General features: G+C 44.9%; 1 protein-coding gene across 4 annotated transcripts in view; it reads left to right on the top strand.

Moving 5' to 3' along the window:
- The first annotated feature begins 11,713 nt into the window (after positions 1-11,713).
- LOC121549719 (solute carrier family 12 member 7-like) overlaps positions 11,714-22,802 on the top strand; it is a 94,454-nt gene continuing 83,365 nt past the window's right edge. For 2 of the 4 annotated variants that reach the window (XM_045210402.1, XM_045210401.1), the window contains exon 1: positions 11,714-12,292. In XM_045210402.1, coding sequence (XP_045066337.1) covers positions 12,139-12,292 — 154 coding nt within the window. In that variant the 5' untranslated portion in view covers positions 11,714-12,138. The remainder of the gene's footprint in view (positions 12,293-22,802) is intronic. The other 2 variants (XM_045210405.1, XM_045210404.1) reach the window with 1 other exon arrangement.

Raw genomic sequence — 22,802 nt, 5'->3', positions numbered from 1 at the left:
TCCTCCCCTCTGGTATGTCAACCATCCCATTCCTCTTTGTCCACTTCTCAAAATAACCCAGAACAGCTGAGACAAAGCCTGAGAGAGCCAGGCAGGCAGAGTCCGGTCCAATCCACCCCACATGGCTTGAAATGGAAACAAAGACCCCAGGGTAGTGATCTATTAAAGCAATAAGGCCCGAGGGGGTGTGGTAAATGGCCAATATACCACGGCTAAGGGCTGTTCTTTGGCTGTGGTATATTGGCCATATACCACAAACCCCCGAGTTGCCTTATTGCTATTATAAACTGGTTACCAACATAATTAGAAACAGCCAATCAGCATTCAGGGCTCGAACGACCCAGTTTATAATTAAGCAATAATACATGAGAGGCCATGTGTTATGACATTTCTATCATGGCTGTGAAGTGTTCATGGCAACGAGGCGAAGCCGGCTATTACACTGACATGAAAGGGCAACATTAGAGGTTAGAGAACTTTGTTTACACAGTACATGACATTCAGTATGTTTGTGTCACAGTAGGTAAAAAATAAATGGTTTTCATTGAAATGGGGATTCACTAGTGTCATGGCTATGAATGGCCTAGTGGGTCATGAATCATGCCACACACTGTAACAGAACATAGCCAGCGCCTGGCATTCATTCCCCCAGGGGTTATGGCAGCGTGGGGGCATGCATGGCAATGAATTTGGAAACACAGAGAAAGGTTGTTTTGATCCATCTTCCAGGTCTCTCTTTTCATTGTGACCGGGGCCATCACCGCTGTCAGACAGCCCACAGAGAGGCACGGGGGCTGGGGCCATCACCGCTGTCACAAAGCCCACAGAGAGGCATGGGGGCTGGGGCCATCACCGCTGTCACACAGCCCACAGAGAGGCACGGGGGCTGGGGCCATCACCGCTGTCACACAGCCCACAGAGAGGCACGGGGGCTGGGGCCATCACCGCTGTCACACAGCCCACAGAGAGGCATGGGGGCTGGAGCCATCACCACTGTCACACAGCCCACAGAGAGGCACGGGGGCCGGAGCCATCACCGCTGTCACACAGCCCACAGAGAGGCATGGGGGCTGGAGCCATCACCGCTGTCACACAGCCCACAGAGAGGCATGGGGGCTGGGGGACAAAAGCCCACACTGACCCTACTGCTGCTGCTGCTACTGACGTGGCTCCACCAGAGAGGAAACATCTGAGGACGGACCCTGATCTACCACATTTCATAACCTGATAATGGAAGCTCTGAGATGTCTGCTCATGCATTTACACAGCCAGTCAATACAGCCATTGGAGCATGAACGCACACACACACACACACACACACACACACAAACACACAGCAGTCCCCACTGAATAGACAACACCCCTGGGATCCAGTTACAGACAGGATCCCATCTGCAAGACTGCAACACTGGCCTAATATAGGAACAAAACAAAACAAAAGCCACCAACATAACGTGTCCTTATCCTGCCCAGTAACCTCCCCTACTATATTTACAATTTAGTCATTTCACAGACACTCTTATCCAGAGCAACTAGGGTTAAGTGCCTTGCTCAAGGGCACATTAACACATTTTCACCTAGTCGGCTCAGGGAGTCAAACCAGCAACCATTCAGTTACTGGCCCACCGCTCTTAACCACTAGGCTACCTGCCTCTCCTGAGCCTAAAGGCTTTAGGTTACTGTTAGTGGATCATGATCCGTCTGTTATCCACAGTTGGCTGTTGTGACAGAGAAAGCACAATGGCAGAGCAGAGGTGCCTTTCATGGTATACCGTTGACCCACATTAATGCATCTTTGCTTCGGCTATTACACTGACATGACAAGGCAACCTTAGACGTTAGAGACCCTTTCTACACAGTACATGACACGTGATTGTCTCACGGTAGGTAAGTCAGATAGGTTGGGAATCTTAGCAGACTCATATTCATAGAATATATGTAGCAGATATGCTACAGCAAGGCATTATAGCGATGTCTTTGTTAGGCTATGGTTCAACCCAGCACTCAGAGAAACAAACACGACAAAGGGGAGTGGAAGAAACAAAAATATTTAATAAAAGTTAAAATTGTCTTAGTCCAAAAACAACTGAAGTAAAGGAACAGAGTGGGCTAGTCGGCTCCGGAGGAAGGAGAGGCTGAGGCAGGCGGGCAGGCAGGCAGGCAGGCAGGCCGACAGGCAGGAAGGCAGGCAGGTTGGGAGGTATGTCCGAAACGCTCTGGTAAGAACAACGATCTGGCGCCGGTGGAGAGCCATGCCCCGGAATTAGTAGTGCAGGTTGATTAGAGAATAGGATGCAGCTGCGTGAGGCAGGAATCACTGGAAACAACCCGCAGCTGCACAGGGAGAGGCAGATCCTGAGCACGCCCCCTGATCCACTCCAGACACACCCACATAAAGGGGACAAACACACATACAGATACAACAGACACAGAGGGGACAAAACAAGGAGGAAGGGAAACAGAAAAGGGAGAGACAAGCTGCCCACATAACAGTACCCCCCCCCTCAATGGTCGCCACCTGGCGACCCACCAGGCCTGTCAGGGTTGTCGTGATGGAAGTCCGTGATCAACTGAGGATCCAACACAAACGCTAGGGACCCAAGACCTCTCCTCTGGTCCATAACCTTCCCAATCGACTAGGTATTGAGACCCCTACCCCGCCTCCGAGAGTCCAGTAGCCTACTGACGGTGTAGGCCGGATGGTGCGTCAATGAGACGAACAGGTGGAGGTGGAACAGCCGGCGGACACAAAAGGCTGAGGACACAGGTTTCAGTTGGGAGACGTGGAAAGTAGGGTGTATCTTCATGGCTGAAGGCAACTTCAAACGAACACGCAGCGGGGTTAATGATGGACTCCACCACAAACGGACCCAGGTACCGAGGAGACAGCTTGCGTGATTTGGTACGAAGAGGTACGTTCTTAGACGACAGCCAAACCTCTTGACCAGGATGAAACACAGGTGCGGGAGTCCTGCTCCTATCCGCTGTCATCTTGTTCCTGTCGGTGGTCCAGCTAACGCTTCCCAGGCGTCGCGCCACACTCTCTGGCAGCGGCGGAGGTTCTCCTGAACCAGGAACAGCCAATTCCTTCTCCTGAGCAGGAAACAGAGGGGGTTGATAACCCATGGTAACTTCGAAGGGTGAAAGACCAGTGGCAGAGGTGGTGAGGGGAGTTGTGGGCGTACTCTATCCAAGGCAGATGTTTGGCCCAGGATGATGGATGTTGAGCAAGCCACACAACGAAGGGTTGCTTCGAGGTCTTGATTGGCTCTTTCTGTTTGACCGTTGGTCTGGGGATGAAACCCTGAGGACAGACTAACGGAAGCACCCAAAGCAGAACAGAAAACCTTCCAAACACGGGAAGTAAACTGTGGGCCTCTATCAGATACGATGTCCACAGGTATTCCATGGGGACGGAATACATGTTGGACTAGGAGGTCCGCTGTCTCACTGGCAGACGGTAATTTTGGTAATGCTATATAGTGAACAGATTTAGAGAATCTGTCCACAATGGTAAGTATAGTATCATTACCTTCAGACTTGGGTAGGCCGGTGACAAAATCCATGGCTATGTGGGACCAGGGACGGCTGGGAACTGGGAGGGTAGCAGCAGCCCCGAAGGGGACTGATGGGAGGCTTTGCCCGAGCACAGGTTGAACAGGCTGCCACAAAAGCCCGAACGTCAGTTTCCATTGAAGGCCACCAAAATGTCTCCTAAGCAGCGTCAGCGTCGTCTCATCCCAGGGTGACCAGCAAAACGGGAGTGTGAATCCACTGCAACACCTGAGACCGGACCGTCTCGGGAACAAAGAGTAGGTTGGGAGGTCCATCACCCGGTCCCGGGTCCGTGGCAAGTGCAGTCTTCACAAGAGACTCGATCTCCCACTGAACAGCCGCCACGACGCATGAGGAAGGCAGGACTGCCTCAGGCTCCGCTGGTCTCCGAAGGGTCAGCAAACTGGCGGGACAAAGCATCTGGTTTAACATTTCTTGACCCCGGTCTGTATGTAAGAATAAAGTTAAACCTACTAAAAAAACAGGGCCCATCTGGCTTGGCGTGAGTTGAGTCTCTTAGTGGCTTGGATGTAAGCCAAGTTCTTGTGGTCTGTCCAGACCACAAACGGCAGTTCAGCTCCATCCAGCCAGTGCCGCTATTCTTCCAGTGCTAGCTTGACCGCCAGCAGTTCTCGGTTTCCAACGTCGTAATTCCGTTCCTGTGGGTGACAATTTTTGGAGAAAAAGCACAGGGGTGAAGCTTTTGGTCAGTGGGGAGCGCTGGGAGAGGACGGCTCCCACACCTGAGTCCGACGCGTCCACCTCCACAACAAACTGCAGAGAGGTATTGTGGGGTGTATCAACACAGGGGGAGGTGGAAAACAGTTCCTTCAAAACCCCTACCGCCTGCTCAGCCTCAGGGGACCACAGAAAAAGGGACTTTTGGGGATGTGAGTCTAGTAAGGGGTGCCACCACTTTACTAAAACCCTTAATGAACCTACGGTAGAAGTTAGCAAAGCCAAAAATCGTTGAAGTTGCTTACGGGTGGTGGGTATGGGCCATTCCGTCACTGCCCGGATCTTCTCGGGGTCCGCCTTCACCTGCCCGCTCTCAATGATGAAACCAAGGAACGATGTAGACTGTTTGTGGAACTCACACTTCTCTGCTTTGACATACAGCTTGTTTTCCAAGAGCCGTTGAAGGACTTGACGGACGTGTGACTCATGCTCCTCGGGTGACTTGGAAAAACAAGAATATCATCCAGGTATACAAAGACAAAGCGGTTCAAAAAATCCCCTAAGAACATCGTTCACCATGGCTTGGAAAACAGCAGGGGCGTTTGAGAGCCCAAAGGGCATGACCAAATACTCAAAGTGTCCCAGTGGAGTGTTGAAAGCGGTTTTCCACTCATCTCCCTTTACGGATCCGGACAAGGTGATAAGCGTTCCTGAGGTCGAGCTTGAGAAAACTGTGGCGCCATGCAGAGGTTAAAAAGCAGAGTTGATGAGTGGAAGGGGATACTTGTTTTTAACAGTTATGTTGTTTAAACCCCTGAAATCGATACAGGGCGTAACGACTTGTCCTTCTTTTCCACGAAAAAGAAACCTGCACCCAAAGGAGACGACGAGGGACGGATTATGCCCGAGACCAGAGAATCACCAATGTACTGCTCCATTGCCTCTCTTTCCGGTCGGGACAGATTGTATAAGCGACTAGAGGGCAAGGGAGCACCAGGAAGCAGTTCAATAGGGCAATCATAAGGCCTATGTGGTGGTAGAGACAGAGCCTTGTCCTTACTGAAAACCTCCGCTAAGTCATGGTATTCTTTGGGGACAGATGACAGATCAAGAGGAGCTGAGGGATGAGTTGGGTTACACTTAGTGGGGGAACCGCTGACCTAAGGCACTCTGAATGGCAGTTAGTGCTCCAACTGAGAATGGTGTAGACGTGTCCAATCAATTTGTGGGTTGTGAAGAGCCAACCAGGGGAAGCCAAGGATTAGGGAGGTAGCTGAGCCAGACATAACTCTTAGCTGAATGCTTTCACAATGATTGCCAGAAATCACTAGGGGAAACGGGGGTGGTTTGATGAGTTATCTCCGAGGAGGCGCCCATCAAGGGCTGTGGACCCGAATGGGGGTAGGTAGTGGCTCCATGGGGATACGAGCTTGTGTAACTAACTGGTGGCTAATAAAGTTGTCTTCTGCACCTGAGTCTATGAGAGCTGAGAGTGGCAGGGAATGACTCTGGAAACGTAGGGTTACAGGTACTTGTAATCGGGGAATGATGGGTTCAGGATCTAACTCTGGGCTCGCAAGTAGACCCCGTTACGAGCGAGCCTTGTCTTTTGGCCGCTTAGGGCATGTAGCCAGAATGTGTGTGGCGTCTCCACAGTACAGGCACTCACCCGCCTGGAGGCGCCGTTGCCGTTCTGCTGGAGGTAGTCGAGCTCGACCCACTTGCATAGGTTCCTCCTCTGTGCTCGGGATGGAATCAGGAATAAGAAGCTGCCGGCTCCGGGAGGCGAGACTCGAGTGGTTGAAGGCTGGGAACTCGTCCTCCTAGATGCGGCCGACCCCCCTCTCTCCCGACGCCTCTCCCGCAACCGGTTGTCTAGCTTAATGGACAGGGAAACGAGAGAATGTAAATCATGTGGCTCGTCACGAGCAGCCAGTTCATCCTTAATGGCTTCATTCAAACCGTTTAGAAATGCTCCTTGAAGTGCCACATTGTTCCACTTGGAGTCCGCTGCCAAAGTCCAGAACTCAATAGAGTACTCAGCCACACTGTTAGAACCCTGCCTCAAATTAAAAAGTATCTTGGAGGAATTACCCACATGGTCAGGATGGTCAAAAACAGTCTTCAATTTAGCAGAAAAATCAGCGAAAGTCAATCCAGTCAAAGTTTGATTTGAGCACACAGCCTCAGCCCAAACCAGAGCTCTCCCCTCTTAACAGCCCCAGAACATAATGTACCTTAGAGGAATCAGTAGAAAATGACAGTGGTCTCTGCCGAAAAATCAAGTCACACTGAAGCAAAAATCCCCGGCACTTGTCCAATTCTCCATTGAACGGTTCAGGCGACGTGACAGGGGGTTCCCGATGGAACGAAGCCTGCATCATGTCCGAGGAACCAACTTGGGGTGCATCAAACTGGGGGTCAGAGAGAGATGGAGAACTGATAACAGACAATTTAGAGACTTGTGTAGTTAACTGAGTCACCTGGTTCAGCAGTTGATGATTATTTTCCAAAAGAGTCCGAATCAGTTGGTCATGCTGTCCTAGCAACGTTCCTTGAGCCTGGATAGCTTGTTGGAAGCTGTCTTCGTTTGCCCCGTGCTGTCTCTCTGTTGGGTCCATGGCCAGATCGTTCTGTTAGGCTATGGTTCAACCCAGCACTCAGAGAAACAAACACGACAAAGGGAGTGGAAGAAACAAAAATATTTAATAAAAGTTAAAATTGTCTTAGTCCAAAAACAACTGAAGTAAAGGAACAGAGTGGGCTAGTCGGCTCCCGGAGGAAGGAGAGGCTGAGGCAGGCGGGCAGGCAGGCAGGCAGGCAGGCCGACAGGCAGGAAGGCAGGCAGGTTGGGAGGTATGTCCGAAACGCTCTGGTAAGAACAACGATCTGGCGCCGGTGGAGAGCCATGCCCCGAATTAGTAGTGCAGGTTGATTAGAGAATAGGATGCAGCTGCGTGGGCAGGAATCACTGGAAACAACCCGCAGCTGCACAGGAGAGGCAGATCCTGAGCACGCCCCCTGATCCACTCCAGACACACCCACATAAAGGGGACAAACACACATACAGATACAACAGACACAGAGGGGACAAAACAAGGAGGAAGGGAAACAGAAAAGGGAGAGACAAGCTGCCCACATAACAGTCTTACCTGTTTTAGATTAGAGTGTGGAGTGTGGCTGGTGTCCTATGCTTTGACTAATCCTAAAACTAAAGCTGTACAAAGACTAACCTGAGCTATTTATCACAACAACAGAAATATTGCATTCATGGTAAGGCATAAATCCCCATACAACCAAATAACCACTCACTCCTCTTACAGTGGAGCAAAACTAAAGCGGTTGGGTTAAGTAGGACAAATGCATCCTCCAACCACCTAACAATCCCTTATTGAGTGACTGTCAGGAAGCCAATTTGTTTTATTCCCTTCTCTGAAGAGTGGAGTCACTATGACAACAGCCATGGGAGAACACTAGAGCGTCAAGAGAAAATTAGGGGCAGCAACCATGTTAGTTGCGACTCCTCGGTGGAGCAGTGCACGGCCTGGCGCTGTTATGAACAGTGACGATGAAATATAGGTCTACAAAAAGACAGCGTTATGTCTTAGGCTAGATGTTCTTATCAATACCTTTCCAGTGTTGTAATCTTTCATCCCGGTTAACCCAGAACTAAAATATGTTGTATTGCGGTCAGTCTCTCCTAGATACTCTCTGCTCTTGCAGTTTTTCTCTGGACCTATACCCTGCTGTCTCATCCTCAAGATACAAAAAAAAAAAGCTTGATTTCTGTTAGGCAACACAGAAGCCTATGCATACCATACTGTATAATTCCCCTAAATAATTGTGCCTTGAGCTACTGTAATTTGACCATAGAGATGTATTTCACACTTTCATCTGACACATTTGGGGTGTGGTCGGCTGCAACCACTGGCTCGTCTGTTCCTTGCCTGTGTACTAATCTCTATCACACTATCTTTAAATAAGGAACCATTTACAGCCTACAGTAATTGATACCAGCTACCACTTAAGTTTAATAGAGTAAACTGGGAGTAAATTTAGCATCGTAGGAAGAGTGGTGAACGACAAGCTACCAAAATGAAGGCCTTCACTGAGACCTGGACTAGTGGATCCACCCAGTAATACAGCAAATCTTTGAGGAAGGAACACACAGAATAAACCACATAAAAAATAATCTCTGTCTGGATTGTGGATTGACTCCCTTTCCGATTAGATCCAAAAGGATCTGTCTATTTCAGGCATTTTAATGATATGCCCTAGCAGTGTCTACCTCCGAGTGGTCTACTGTAAACCATCCCAGAATTATAGTCCCTAGGCATGGTTTACACACAGTCTACATGCATGTGACTCAAAAGACAGATAAAAGACTCCTTCACTCCTTTACATTTTTTAGATTTTAGTCATTTAGCAACCCTAGTCTTGTGGGCCTAGTTAAAATGCAGCATAAAATGTCATTTTTAATCTCCCTGGTAAAATGAAGGTAAAATGATTAGTCTCCAAATCCTCTAGGCTAAACTGCCAATGAAGGCAAAATGCAGATCATGTTTAAAATATATATATATATATATGTTACCCCCTTTTTCGAGCCTGTCTCATCGCTGTAACTCCCCAACGGGCTCAGGTCGAGTCCCGCATCCTCCCGAAACACGACCCACCAAACCGCGCTTCTTAACACCCGCCCGCTCAACACAGAAGACAGGCTGCACCAATGTGTCGGAGGAAACACCGTTCACCTGATGACCGAGGTCAGCCTGCAGGCGCACGGCCCGCCACAAGGAGTCGCTAGAGCGCGATGAGCCAAGTAAAGCCGCCCCGGTCAAACCTTCCCCTAACCTGGATGACGCTGGGCCAATTGTGCACCTCCCTATGGGACTCCCGATCACAGCCGGTTGTGATACAGCCCGGAATCGAACCCGGGTCTGTAGTGACGCCTCTAGCACGGCGACGCAGTGCTTTAGACCTCTGCACCTCCCGGGAGGCCCCATGGTTTTTGTTTTTAACAATAAATAAGGGCTTTTATGAACTTCCACTGTCTTCCAAGAGCTGCTGGATTCCTTCACTTTGGTTTGCTCCTCAATGAATGTGGTCCTCTGTTGCTCAGCTGGTAGAGCATTGGCACTTGTAACGCCAGGGTAGTGGGTTCGATCCCCGGGACCACCCATACACAAATGTATGCACGCATGACTGTAAGTCACTTTGGATAAAAGCGTCTGCAAAAATTGCATATTATATTATTACCTTGGTTGGAGAGCGAGGTAGCGGTCTCACCACTCAGGCCTATGATGAAGACAAAGGAAAGTCCACACTAACATGTTGTGGTGGCAGAAATTTGCTCTCTGTATTGGGAACACAGGCTATAAGAGGCGAGTGCTAATGTCTTCAGGCTCTCTGTATTGGGAACACAGGCTATAAGAGGCGAGTGCTAATGTCTCTAGGCTCTCTGTATTGGGAACACAGGATATATGGGGTGAGTGCTAATGTCTCCTAAACCTCACACTCACTATTCAATGTTTGATTAAATGCCACTCAAACTTGTTTGTCCTGTTTTAGCGGGCAATTATGTTGTTTGGAATTTGTTTCACCCAAGGGAGAAGCAGCCAATTTATGTAGCCTATCCCTTGAATGGGTACTGAACAAAAATACGCTGCCAGTCAAAAGTTTGGACACACCTACTCATTCAAGGGTTTTTCTTTATTTTTTACTATTTTTTACATTCTAGAATAATAGTGAAGACATCAAAACTATGAGATAACACATATGGAATCATGAAGTAACCAAAAAAGTGTTAAACAAATCTAAATATATTTTATATTTGAGATTCTTCAAATAGCCACCCTTTGCCTTGATGACAGCTTTGCACACTCTTGGCATTCTCTCAACCAGCTTCATGAGGTAGTCACCTGGAATGCATTTCAATTAACAGGTGTGCCTTGTTAAAAGTTAATTTGTGGAATTTCTTTCCTTCTTAATGCGTTTGAGCCAATTAGTTGTGTTGTGACAGAAGATAGCCCTATTTGGTAAAAGACCAAGTCCATATTATGGCAAGAACAGCTCAAATAAGCAAAGAGAAATGACAGTCCATCATTACTTTAAGACATGAAGGTCAGTCAATACGGAACATTTCAAAAATGTTGAAAGTTTCTTCAAGTGCAGTCACAAAAACCATCAAGGGCTATGAAGAAACTGGCTCTCATGAGGACCGCCACAGGAATGGAAGACCCAGAGTTACCTCTGCTGTAGAGGATAATTTTCATTAGAGTTACGAGCCTCAGAAATTGCAGCCCAAATAAATGCTTCACAGAGTTCAAGTCACAGACACATCTCAACATCAACTGTTCAGAGGAGACTGTGTGAATCAGGCCTTCGTGGTCGAATTGCTGCAAAGAAACCACTACTAAAGGACACCAATAATAAGAAGAGACTTGCTTGGGCCAAGAAACACGAGCAATGGACATTAGACCAGTGGAAATGTGTCCTTTGGTCTGGAGTCCAAATTTGAGATTTTTGTTTCCAACCGCCATGTCTTTGTGAGACTCGGTGTGGGTGAACGGATGATCTCCGCATGTGTGGTTCCCACCATGAAGCATGGAGGAGGAGGTGTGATGGTGTGGGGGTGCTTTGCTGGTGACACTGTCTGTGATTTATTTAGAATTCAAGGCACACTTATCCAGCATGGCTACCAGAGTATTCTGCAGCGATACTCCATCCCATCTGGTTTGGGCTTAGTGGGACTATCATTTGTTTTTCAACAGGACAATGACCCAACACACCTCCAGGCTGTGTAAGGGCTATTTTACCAAGAAGGAGAGTGATGGAGTGCTGCATCAGATGACCTGGCCTCCACAATCCCCCGATCTCAACCAAATTGAGATGGTTTGGGATGAGTCGGACCGCAGAGTGAAGGAAAAGCAGCCAACAAGTGCTCAGCATATGTGGGAACTCCTTCAAGACTGTTGGAAAAGCATTCCAGGTGAAGTTGGTGGAGAGAATGCCAAGCGTGTGCAAAGCTGTCATCAAGGCAAAAGGTGGCTATTTTGATTTGTTTAACACTTTTTTGGTTACTACATGATTCCATATGTGTTATTTCATAGTTTTGATGTCTTCACTATTATTCTACAACATAAAAAATAGTACAAATAAAGAAAAACCCTTGAATGAGTAGGTGTGTCCAAACTTTTGACTGGTACTGTATATAAAAGCAACATTCAACAATTTCCAAATTTTGCTGAGTTACAGTTCATATAAGGAAATCAGTCAATTGAAATAAATTCATTAGGCCCTAATCTATGGATTTTACATGACTGGGGAGCCAGGCCCTGCCAATCAGAATGAGTTTTTCCCCACAAAAGGGTTTTATTACAGACAGAAATACTCCTCCGTGCATTTAGAACATTTCTGGGATCTTTAATTTCAGCTCATGAAACATGGGACCAGCACTTTACATGTTGCGTTTATATTTTTGTTGATCCAGTGAGCACAGTATTTCGCTCATAGGACCTGCATTTATTTATAACAAGCTATTCACTTTTCAATACAAGTAGGGGGATATAGCTGTACTAATTGCGCAAAACATGACAAGCAATACTTTGTGTTATATCAATTCATCAACATAGACATTAACAAGTATTTCATAATGAATTACCCAATTCAGAATTATATTTCGCATGATTTGACACCAGTCTGCGAGCCCCCCAGCCAATGAGAGGACACTAAGGGACGGACACGCCTTGAGTGTAATCAATCCATGGATCAGCGCTTGTCCTGTACATTGTCATCTTTGCCCTCAAGTCGACCAGACTGGGAGTTTGAATCACAGCGCAAAGCCGGTTTGAGCCTGAAGTTTTTCTCCACCGTGAGAAGTGTCAAAAGGGCAGACGCAGGAGTGTCATGAGCGAGAGGTTTGTGGTCGTCCGTGTCGGTCAGGGCAACGACGGGGTCAGCAATGATCCTGTACCTGACAGCGGAGGGGCTGAAGGCGACTCCATAGACCCACACGATTCTGTTCCTATCCTCGAGTACAGTAGAGAGCCCAACAGATACGGTAAGATTTTGCCTGTCTCCTACTCAGCCCGTTATGATCTAGTGGGGATTAGCTTTGTATTTGACGTTGGCTTGTTTATGGTTACGTAACACTGGGGGTTGTTATAGCACTTTATGTACGGTACTACCTAGATACATTAGGCACGAGCTGGAATGAGCGTCTGTTTATCGTCTAGATTACAGCACGCGCATAATTTACGTATTTGATTTTCTGAGTGATCATAGCTAATTCATGATATCACTAATTAGCCTACTTCTCCATGCCATCCAACGGTCTTTTTTGCTACATACGTGTTTCTGTTCTGCTGCTTTTAATGCACAACTGTAGTTGATGATGATGATGATAGTCATAATTAATCATTTTGTCACATTAATATTATCATAGCAATTATGTATAACATTATCTTTGCCTGTTTGTTTCTCTCACCTACAACAAGTCAGGTGTTGCATGGCGACAGGTTGTAATGAAAGTGTACTCTAAAATTAGACTGAAATGTCAAGAAAGCATCACCAGGGATAACCATGTTGAAGAACAGATCATTAACAACCCTTACCCTATTTCAACCAATAGTTGTTCACCTGAATATGGAAAAACGTGCTATCAGTGACATTCTGAAAGACATATGTATTACCATATTCTCGCAAATAAACTGCATCACCTAGTCTAATTTCGAGAACCTAAGCAGTATCTGGTCACCTACAAGCTCTTGCCTGTTCATGAGGAGACTATCCACTGTTTCTGAATATAGAATCAAAAGCAGCGAGTTCAGTATTTTAATTGGCTTTTCTTATTTGGGGAGTGCCCAAGACTATTCCGACTTATTGCAGCATGGAAAACATGCTCATAGAGCTGTTATTAAAAAGGGCACGTTGGAACCTGGATGGTGATCACGTTTTATTTATTTATATATTAAGTTATTGACAGCCATGCAAATTAATTCAAACTGTGAAATGAAATGTCAAGAGAGTGAAGTGAGAGAGTGGGTGCATGAATGTGTGTTTGTGTTTGTGTTTCAGTGCGTGAAGAACATATAGAATAGTTTATGTTATCTCAGCTCGGATTCTCCAGTTTCCCTTGGATTCGGGAATCTGTTTCCTCTATCTCCTTCCCTCAATAAACTTGATATTTTAATCAATTCTTTTAATAATAGCTTCATTCCAACATTTAATCTATTCTAATGCATTTAGTGATAAGTGGTAAGTCTGACGACAAGGTAAATCAAATCACCCGTTAAAGAAGTTAGGATAATGGTGGGTGGTGTAGGGATAATGAGTTCAATGCCGAGGTATAATGGTGGGTGGTGTAGGGATAATGAGTTCAATGCCGAGGTATCATCTTATCTTCATTTTGATAGATCAGTGTTTTCCCCACATTACACTGATAGGAAATGGTCTACGGGTCCATTCAGAGTTTCAGCGCACCAACCGTAAGCCTATTTGGTCAAAAATACTTTAAATGCCCTAAATTTGTCTGCATGTTCCCTAGCAGTCAATACAACAACAAAAAAACAGAACCATCACTTTTTTGATCCTCAAAACATTTCAAGGAGTGTTGCTTAGTCGTTTGACATTGGGAATTTGGCTCTACAAAATCAAATAAAGTACTTTTGACTGGTGGCTCAACACAGTCCCTGTCATTAGACACATGCTGTGTTGAGTCACTTGTTTCACAGAGCCTCCTGTAATTTATACACACTGTTGGCCCTGACCATGGAGAGAGAGAGAGACAGGTCTTGAGTGTTTAGAAATAAACCTATTTTCCACAGCCTGTGACATATTCCACAGCCTGTGACTGTGTTGTTTTTATTGCACTACTTTGCTTTATCTTGGCCAGGTCGCAGTTGTAAATGAGAACCTGTTCTCAACTGGCTTACCTGGTTAAATAAAGGTGAAATAAAAAAAAATAAAAAAAATATCTGCGTTCTCACAGTAGCTGTGTCTCTCCTTCAGTTTGATTGTAATGCCATCCCGTGGAGGGAAATGTCAGATTTCAATGTGATGATTTGTAATCTTAACAAGGGGAAATCAATTCGAAGCCGCGCATCTCTGTCAGCTGATTTTGTTTCAGCTAAATGGCAGCCATTTTGTTACTACTGATGCAGCACCTCCCATTTCAAATAAAAATACATCAGCAGATAGACAGAAACCCAGGCTAAAACCCCAAAACAGCAAGCAATGCAAGTGTAGAAGCATGGATTTCCTGCTTCTAATCCGTCAATGCAGGAACTAAACGTTCTGATCCACACATTTTGAGTACAGTGAGGATAAACATACAAACACGGATGGCACTTGAGTCAATCAGAGAACCGCTACTCTAACAACGTCATCAATCTATCATTTATCATGTTGCCTGAGATGTCACGTGTCTAAAAAAAAATGTTGAGGGAGATACGTGGTGTTGGTGTCCCGTTACACATGTCCCTATGACTGGAGCATGTTTAGGTATAGGCTACCCTCCTTTCTACCCCCTGTCAAAAGTTACTGGGTGTAGGATTGCAAAATTACGGGAACTTTCAATAAAATTCCCTGGTTTTCCCGAAATCCCGGTTGTATGGTTCCCGGTATCAGGAGGGGATAGGTAGGAAATCTGTACTCCTCCAACCAGGAGTTCTGGAATTTATTGAAAGTTCCTGGAATTTTGCAACCTTAACTGGGTGCCACCATTGACACTCTGGACGTGTAACCGGAGGACCCCCAATGTTTCTTTAGCCGACACAGAAAGCCGTCCTCTTTTGAAGATTTTTCCAAAAAGAAAGCTCAGTGGTTTAACTGAGGAACATTACATCTCTAAGGTGATATGCTGTGAAGGTTACCAGGAAGTGACTGCCCCTCAGCCTTGTAGTTTTTGAACTTTTTAAAGCTTTTTGAATGGTCTTCAATGGGGGAAAGAAACGTAGAGCAATGGTATTTTTTTAAGCGCAAAAACGTCATAAAAGGCATCTGGCAGGAGTAAATTCATCCACAAACACAAATTTAATCGAGCATTTCTCCTTTGTCAAGATAATCCATCCACCTGACAGGTGTGGCATATTAAGAAGCTGATTAAACAGCGTGATCATTACACAGGTGCACCTTGTGCTGGGGACAATAAAAGGCCACTGTAAAATGTGCAGTTTTGTCACACAACACAATGCCACAGATGTCTCATGTTTTGAGGGAGCGCGCAATTGGCATGCTGACACAATAATGTTCACCAGAGCTGTTGCCAGAGAATTTAATGTTCATTTTGAGAGAATGCCAAGAGTGTGCAAAGCTGTCATCAAGGCAAATGGTGGCTATTTGGAGAATCTCAAATCTGAAATATATTTTGATTTGTTTAACACTTTTTTGGTTACAACATGATTCCATATGTGTTATTTCATAGTTTTGATGTCTTCACTATTATTCTACAATGTAAAAAATACTAAAAATAAAGAAAAACCCTTGAATGAGTAGGTGTGTCCAAACTTTTGACTGGTACTGTGTGTGTGTATATATATATATATATATATACATACATACATACATACATACATACATACAGTTGAAGTCGGAAGTTTACATACACCTTAGCCAAATACATTTAAACTCAGTTTTTCACAATTCCTGACATTTAATCCTAGTAAAAATTCCCTGTCTTAGGTCAGTTAGGATCACCACTTTATTTTAAGAATGTGAAATGTCAGAATAATAGTAGAGAGAATGATTTATTTAAGCTTTTATTTCTTTCATCACATTCCCAGTGGGTCAGAATTACATACACTCAATTAGTATTTGGTAGTATTGCCTTTAAATTGTTTAACTTGGGTCAAACGTTTCGGGTAGCCTTCCACAAGCTTCCCACAATAAGTTGGGTGAATTTTGGCCCATTCCTCCTGACAGAGCTGGTGTAACTGAGTCAGGTTTGTAGGCCTCCTTGCTCGCACACGCTTTTTCAGTTCTGCCCACACATTTTCTATAGGATTGCGGTCAGGGCTTTGTGATGGCCGCTCCAATACCTTGACTTTGTTGTCCTTAAGCCATTTTGCCACAACTTTGGAAGTATGCTTGGGGTCATTGTCCATTTGGAAGACCATTTGCAACCAGGCTTTAACTTCCTGACTGATGTCTTGAGATGTTGCTTCAATATATCCACATAATTTTCCTTCCTCATGATGCCATCTATTTTGTGATGTTTGGTATACTCAGTGAATATCTTAAATGACTGTGTTTTCACGTGAAGCCCATTCAAAAGATTAGGGGACGTGATATGGAAGGAAAGCGGAAGTGGTGGTTACTTTCACAGGGTATTGCCCATCACAGACCAAAAAGCAAATTTTTGTTTTTACGAGTTTGTACGAATTAGATAATTATATCAAACCAGGGCCTACTGCTGTGTTAAACGACTTTTCTCTAATCTATTGATGATCAGATACTTCAGTTGTAACTGTGGCTCTGTTGCGCTCGCATTTTACAGTTGATAGAAAACTTTAGCACTGTTACAAACGTACTCTTTAAAAAAATATATATATATCTCTGGTGCTGCTGCATGTGCTCATGTGTTGTCTTGCCATCGATGACACAGGCTGTGACCACTCATATCAACATCTCTGATCATTAGTGGTGGGAAAGGCTAAATAAATACAACAGAATAGACCTTATTAAAAGAACAGTGATGAAGGAAATGAAATATGCTGGGCAGAGCATGACCAGAGCTCATGGCTGAGTGCTACCGGAGCAAAATTGGAGCAAAAATCGGAGCAAAATTGGATCGAAAGAGAGAACCCAACGCTCCAACATTTAAAAAAAAATCAGCTCCAGCCAAATTACGCAAGCTCCGTTCCTAACTCCAGTCCGCTCACATCCGCAGATATTCTCTGACAAGTGGTCTGTGACAACTGCGGTTGAATAACCAGATCCCTTTTCAAATGTCACCACACACATGGCATTGACTCAGCTGTCCGCTTGACACGGAAGGATTGAGTGAAACCTTCTTCTATTTTGTGGAGAATTTAATGTTCTCTGAATGGAACATTGGCATGCGTTCTATCCTGAGCTAGAGAGGGAGGGAACAGAGACATGAAATCCATTTAATGCTTAGAGCCACTTCCTTTGCTTAGTGGTTCCCAATCTGTGGGGGGCGTGAGGGGTCGGCAGGAGGGGAGGGGAGGGGAGGGGGGGGGGGACATACCTTAGAGAGCTATTTAGAACTTGTCAGAAATGTCCAGATCACCTAGCCCATGTCAGCTAATGTTTAAAAAAAAGGTTTTTTAGGTTTTTTAGCCCATAGATATTGTTGTAATTTTTTGGTCACTCAAATATCACATGAATACACATTAGACATGGCAAACATTTACAGAATTGCAAGAAAATTAGCTTTAAAACTGCAAACTTGTCTTTGCACCCCATGACAAGATTTGTAGAATTGCAGGAAATAAGCTTTAAACCTGCAAAAATCTTGGGATGTTCCTCGATGCTGGAAGGGGGGGAAAGTTTGGGAACCCCTGCCTTAGCTCATATCTTCAGGTTAGGGTTAGGCATACGGTTAGCAGTGTGGTTAAGGTCAAGTTTAAAATCCAATTTTAAGAAGAGAAATAGGTGGAGTTTATGACTTTGTGGCTGTGGTAACTAGTGACAACCCCTCACATACTCTGGCGAATATATAAAAGGGATCTTGTAGCTTGTGAACACCAGCAGTGTATTTCCAGTCGTGGCCAGAGGGTGCCAGCAGTGTGCCACCATTGATCTCCAACCCTGCTCTGATTCTGTTTACTCTTGAGGCTAAAACCTGCAGCGTAACGTTTCATAGGAGATTTGTTTTGAAACGGAGAGCCACCCGTGTCTGTACAGTTTGAGTCCGCTGTGTTGGTTGTGTTATGTGCTAACTGACACGCTGCTGTCACAGCATGTACTGTCTGTTTGTGTTGTCAGATCTCAGGGCAAGGATCCTCTTCCCCGATATCAACAGTGTGATTGACACTTGGCCTGTAATCTTCTCAATGGGGCAGGATGGAAGGGTAAATTAACATTGAGAAAGCTAAGCCTATAGCCATATCTCACTGTCTTTGGGCTGTACGTTGTGACGAGGATCCATTTATAAAACCATATAGCCATATCTCACTGTCCTTGGGCTGTACGTTGTGACGAGGATCCATTTATAAAACCATATAGCCATGTCTCACTGTCCTTGGGCTATATGTGGTGACGTGGATCCATTAGAAACCATTAGAAACCCTATCTGTCTGTGTTTCTGATGTTTCTCCATGGCTCGATATTTTCTATTACGGCCTGGGCAAGCAATGTGATACGATCTCCTCTTCCAGGAATTGGCAGTCGATAGGATTGTTAGTGCTTACTCTAAAGGTAGTAACTTTATCTTCAAGTCCCATCCCCTACAATGTTCCCCTCCATCCCATGCATAGCCATACCGCATCAATAATATCTGGTATGCTGTTTACATAGCCTACAAACCACCTACTGTACTTTAATTAGCACCTTTACCACATTGACCAGGGCTCACTTGGAAAAAGACATGTAAATCTCATTGTGACCTTCCCTGGTTAAATAAAGGACCCCCCAAAAAAAAAATGACATCAATTCAAGTCTATAGAATTCAGTTCAAACACATATCAACATGTTGCAAAACAAGTAATTGATAGCTTGCATTATAGTATGCTCTGCCTTTTTTAAAGAAGACACTTGTCATGCAGGTGCCACAGATTATTGTTAATACATAAGGAATAAAATAACTTAGGAAACACTTCTTAGAGTTACTTGTTGACCTTCATGGAAAGATAAAATGATGTGTGACCTCAACACATTGATCTGTGACACCTCACTGTTTAACCCTTTGGTTACCTTTTGGCCCTGGTTAATTGTTTCCCAAAGCATTGTAGAATGTTTGTTCCCAGGTATTATCCAGGTTGATTGCTTCCCCTTCCCCTCCAACCCCCCCCTGGAATGACTTCAGAATGCGAAGAGGGATTCTCTGCGTACACAAACCAAATCCTTCATGATTAGACATTCTTGTTGTCTCTCCAAGATGGCTCCGATATGATCTCCCTCCCCTCAGGCTGTGGCAAGAGTGTGGGAACTCAGGACGTCTGGAGCTCTAGCACTCAACACAACCTTGGATAGTCTGCATGCTACGCTACAGTCAATTCCCCCCCAAGTGGAGATTGATTCCTCAATAACACGGGATTCCTCGAAAATAGGATTTGTTCAGGATTTCTCAGCATTATCAGACAGGGATGTGGATGAACATGAACATGACCTCCTTGTACTGGTGTAAAACACGTGTGAGGTAACCAATGCTTTGCTGTGTTTCTCTTGTCGTTATCTTCATTTCCATGGCTACCTCCCAGATGCATTATTAACCTGGGTAGCTACAGCACTGATGAGTGACCTGAGGAATCTTCCCAGAAGAGGAGAGATATTATCCATTTCTGGCCACCCCTGACAGAGCCTGCCTGCTTAATGCAATTTGCAATCACTGATTCCCAGAACCTGTATCAGCTTTGTCGGACAAGAGCCCTTGTGCATGTCAACTCACAAGTGTGAAGAAGAGATAAGCTGAACAGATCAATGTTTAGTCGACGGGGGCATTTCAGGATATTCTACACGCTAGGACCAAAGACGGAAAAACGTAGCATTGCCTGCATACACAGCAGCTACAACCGCTTTACAACGGACAAGCAGTTTGAGGTAACGCCAAACACATGGACAGATTCTCTTTCTTCGTGTTGTGGCTAGCTGAATACAACAGCACAGCTTGAACTGAAGAAACACAATGACAGGACCCTGAGTGGTCAATGTGTACAGTACACTACAGTACCCTTTTGTTTGATGACTCTCTAGGTCCTGGGAGCGGACATGGGCTGCTGCTTGATATACAAGGGAAAGTGCTGCTGTTGAGGGGAAACCCTTCCCGTAACATTTACCGTTGACATCCGGAGGCTGCATGTTTTTTTTTTTTTGCCAGATTGATCCTGCTAAACATTGGTGATGTCATTCTGAGGAGGGGGGTAGGGGGTTGTATTTGACTCAGCTGTGAGGGAACAGGGCAGCTGTGTCCTTGTAGCCAGAACACACTCTATCGGCCCACTTTGGGGTTTATACTGGTCTCTTATTCTGCCTGCGGAGGAAAGGGCGGTCGAAATACTAGAATGATTTAACAGCAACACTGTACTTTGTGCTGTGGTCATTGATGTTCTCTGTGAAGTGACAGTTCCCGTGGCTTCACACACACAAACCTAGGTCGAAAAAAAATACAGGTTAAGACAACATAATAATTCCACGCGACAGCGTTTTAGAAAATAAACAAATTCATTGGACCAGTGCTGTTGGTGACTCTACAGGATTAGCATTGAAAACGTGACCAAGTAATAACGTGGTTGTAGATAATTTGAAAAACCTTTTAATTGAATAGAATGACCGTACAACAGTTATGCTATGTGTTTGTTGAGTAGTTAGCTGAAATTCACTCTGATTGTGTTTATTTTCTACTTTGATGGCAAACTTTATGTACTGCTAACATTCACTTCCAGTCATTTTCGCTCTGGCACTGGGTCCAATGTATTTGTTTATTTTCTAACGCTTCTGGAATTATTACGTTGTCGTAACCATTGTTCTCTTCAAGCTCTTCAGAAAGGCTGTCAGAGTCAGAATCACATGGTCACACTATCAAAACCTTTCAGGCGCCATGGGGGAGAGGGTCTGGGTGAATCACACTGGAGAGATAAGCAGGACGATCACAGTTTTTACCAGCGCTTACCCCTCTCACTGGAACTGCACATAGGCAGTGGAAGTGAAATCTGTTTTACCTGATTTCTACTAGCATGTCACCTGTGCAAATAAAAAAAACTCTAGATCACCTTTACTCCACACACAGCGAGGCATACAAAGCTCTCCCTCGCCCACCATTTGGCAAATCTGACCATAACTCTATTCTCCTGATTCCTGCTTACAAGCAAAAACTGTCTAAATGACTATCGCCCCGTAGCACTCACATTTGTAGCCATTAAATACTTTGAAAGGCTGGTCATGGTTCAAATCAACACCATCATCCCAGACACCTTGGACCACCTCCAATTCGCATACCGCCCCAACTGATCCTCAGATGACGCAGTCTCTATTGCACTCCACAATGCCCTTTCCCACTTGGACAAAAGGAACACCAGAATGCTGTTCATTGATTACAGCTCAGTGTTCAACACAATGGCGGTCAGTGCCGTTTTTAAGGTTATTATTTTCTTTATGAGCACGTCCTTATTTCTATTACAGCATATTGGATGACTGTCATTCATATTCCATTCACCCAGTTCAATGTAACATCGATAGGTTTAGGCTACTACATGATACTCACATGTTCCCTATACCCATCATGAGGTTGCTACAACCTAGCCTATGAATGAAAGTTTCCAACGTAGTTGCAAACAGGTCGAGAGAAAAAATGGAGGTGACAGACAGTGACACATGGACAGACAGTGACACATTCAATAACGCCTTGCACACTCTTGCCTGCATCTAGCTGACATAGGGGATAATCATTAGTCTAACAGTTGCAATCGAGAGTTTCTATTGGTCAAATTCAGGTATGTTTATCCCCGTTTTGTTCCGTTTGCTTCCGTTTAAGAAACATTTTTCAACAGAATCGGCGGAATGAATACACCCCTGATAACGCAGAAAACACTGTTCACTTTCATAGCAGCCATGTTGTATTCTTTCTCGCATCTATGCGCTCTCCTCCTCTCACCTTTTCCCTTCGCTTGTGGACTTCAATGCACAACACATCAAACTTTCCAATACAAACCATATCATAACCGCTACACACAGCCTACATCATTGTCACCATATTAGCTAAAGTAACGTCATAGTCAACATAGTTAATAGAACTAGCGCGTTAGTAAACCCGCTACAATCATGCAGTAACGTTACAGTGTACAGTCAGTAAGCAGTTACACCGGCGGGCCCCGGTGGCAATAAATTAGTAAAACCAAAAGCTTACCTTGACTTGGAAGAGTTCCAGTGTTGTGTTGGATAGTCATAGCCAGCTAGCTAACATAGCATCCCTCTGTTTGAGCAGGGTGTTTTAGTAGGCTAAACTAGCTAGCTGCATTTGCTAGCTAAGTAAGTGAAACTGAAAAAAAAAAAATACAATCTCTCTCGCTCTTACTTCTCCTTAATTTTGGAAGAAATTAATTAGTTAAACTGTTCAACTATTGTCTTTCTCTCTCTTTGAGTCAACTACTCACAAAATTTTATGCAGTGCTAGTTATCTGTAGCTACACATCCGGGGGGGGGGGGCACACGAGCTCTGGGGGCCCATGCGCCTGTTGTCATCAATGTCAATTTTTTAAATTTAATAAATCATTTGGATAATAACCCTCCAAAAACTCAATCGTAAATCTCTTTAATTTCCATATGTACTAGGAAGCTAAGTGTTTGTTTCTTGGGCTTCAGGAATGTGACTGAAAAAGTGAAAAATAAACTGATTGAAAGTATGAGGGGATATCAGTGAACAAATGCCGTTGTCAAGGCTACGACAGCGACAG

This window comes from Coregonus clupeaformis, chromosome 34, assembly GCF_020615455.1.
Source record: "Coregonus clupeaformis isolate EN_2021a chromosome 34, ASM2061545v1, whole genome shotgun sequence".
Classification (NCBI taxonomy): Eukaryota; Metazoa; Chordata; class Actinopteri; order Salmoniformes; family Salmonidae; genus Coregonus; species Coregonus clupeaformis.
Note: the sequence above shows the minus strand (reverse complement) of the source record. Positions and strands in the feature narration are given on the sequence as shown.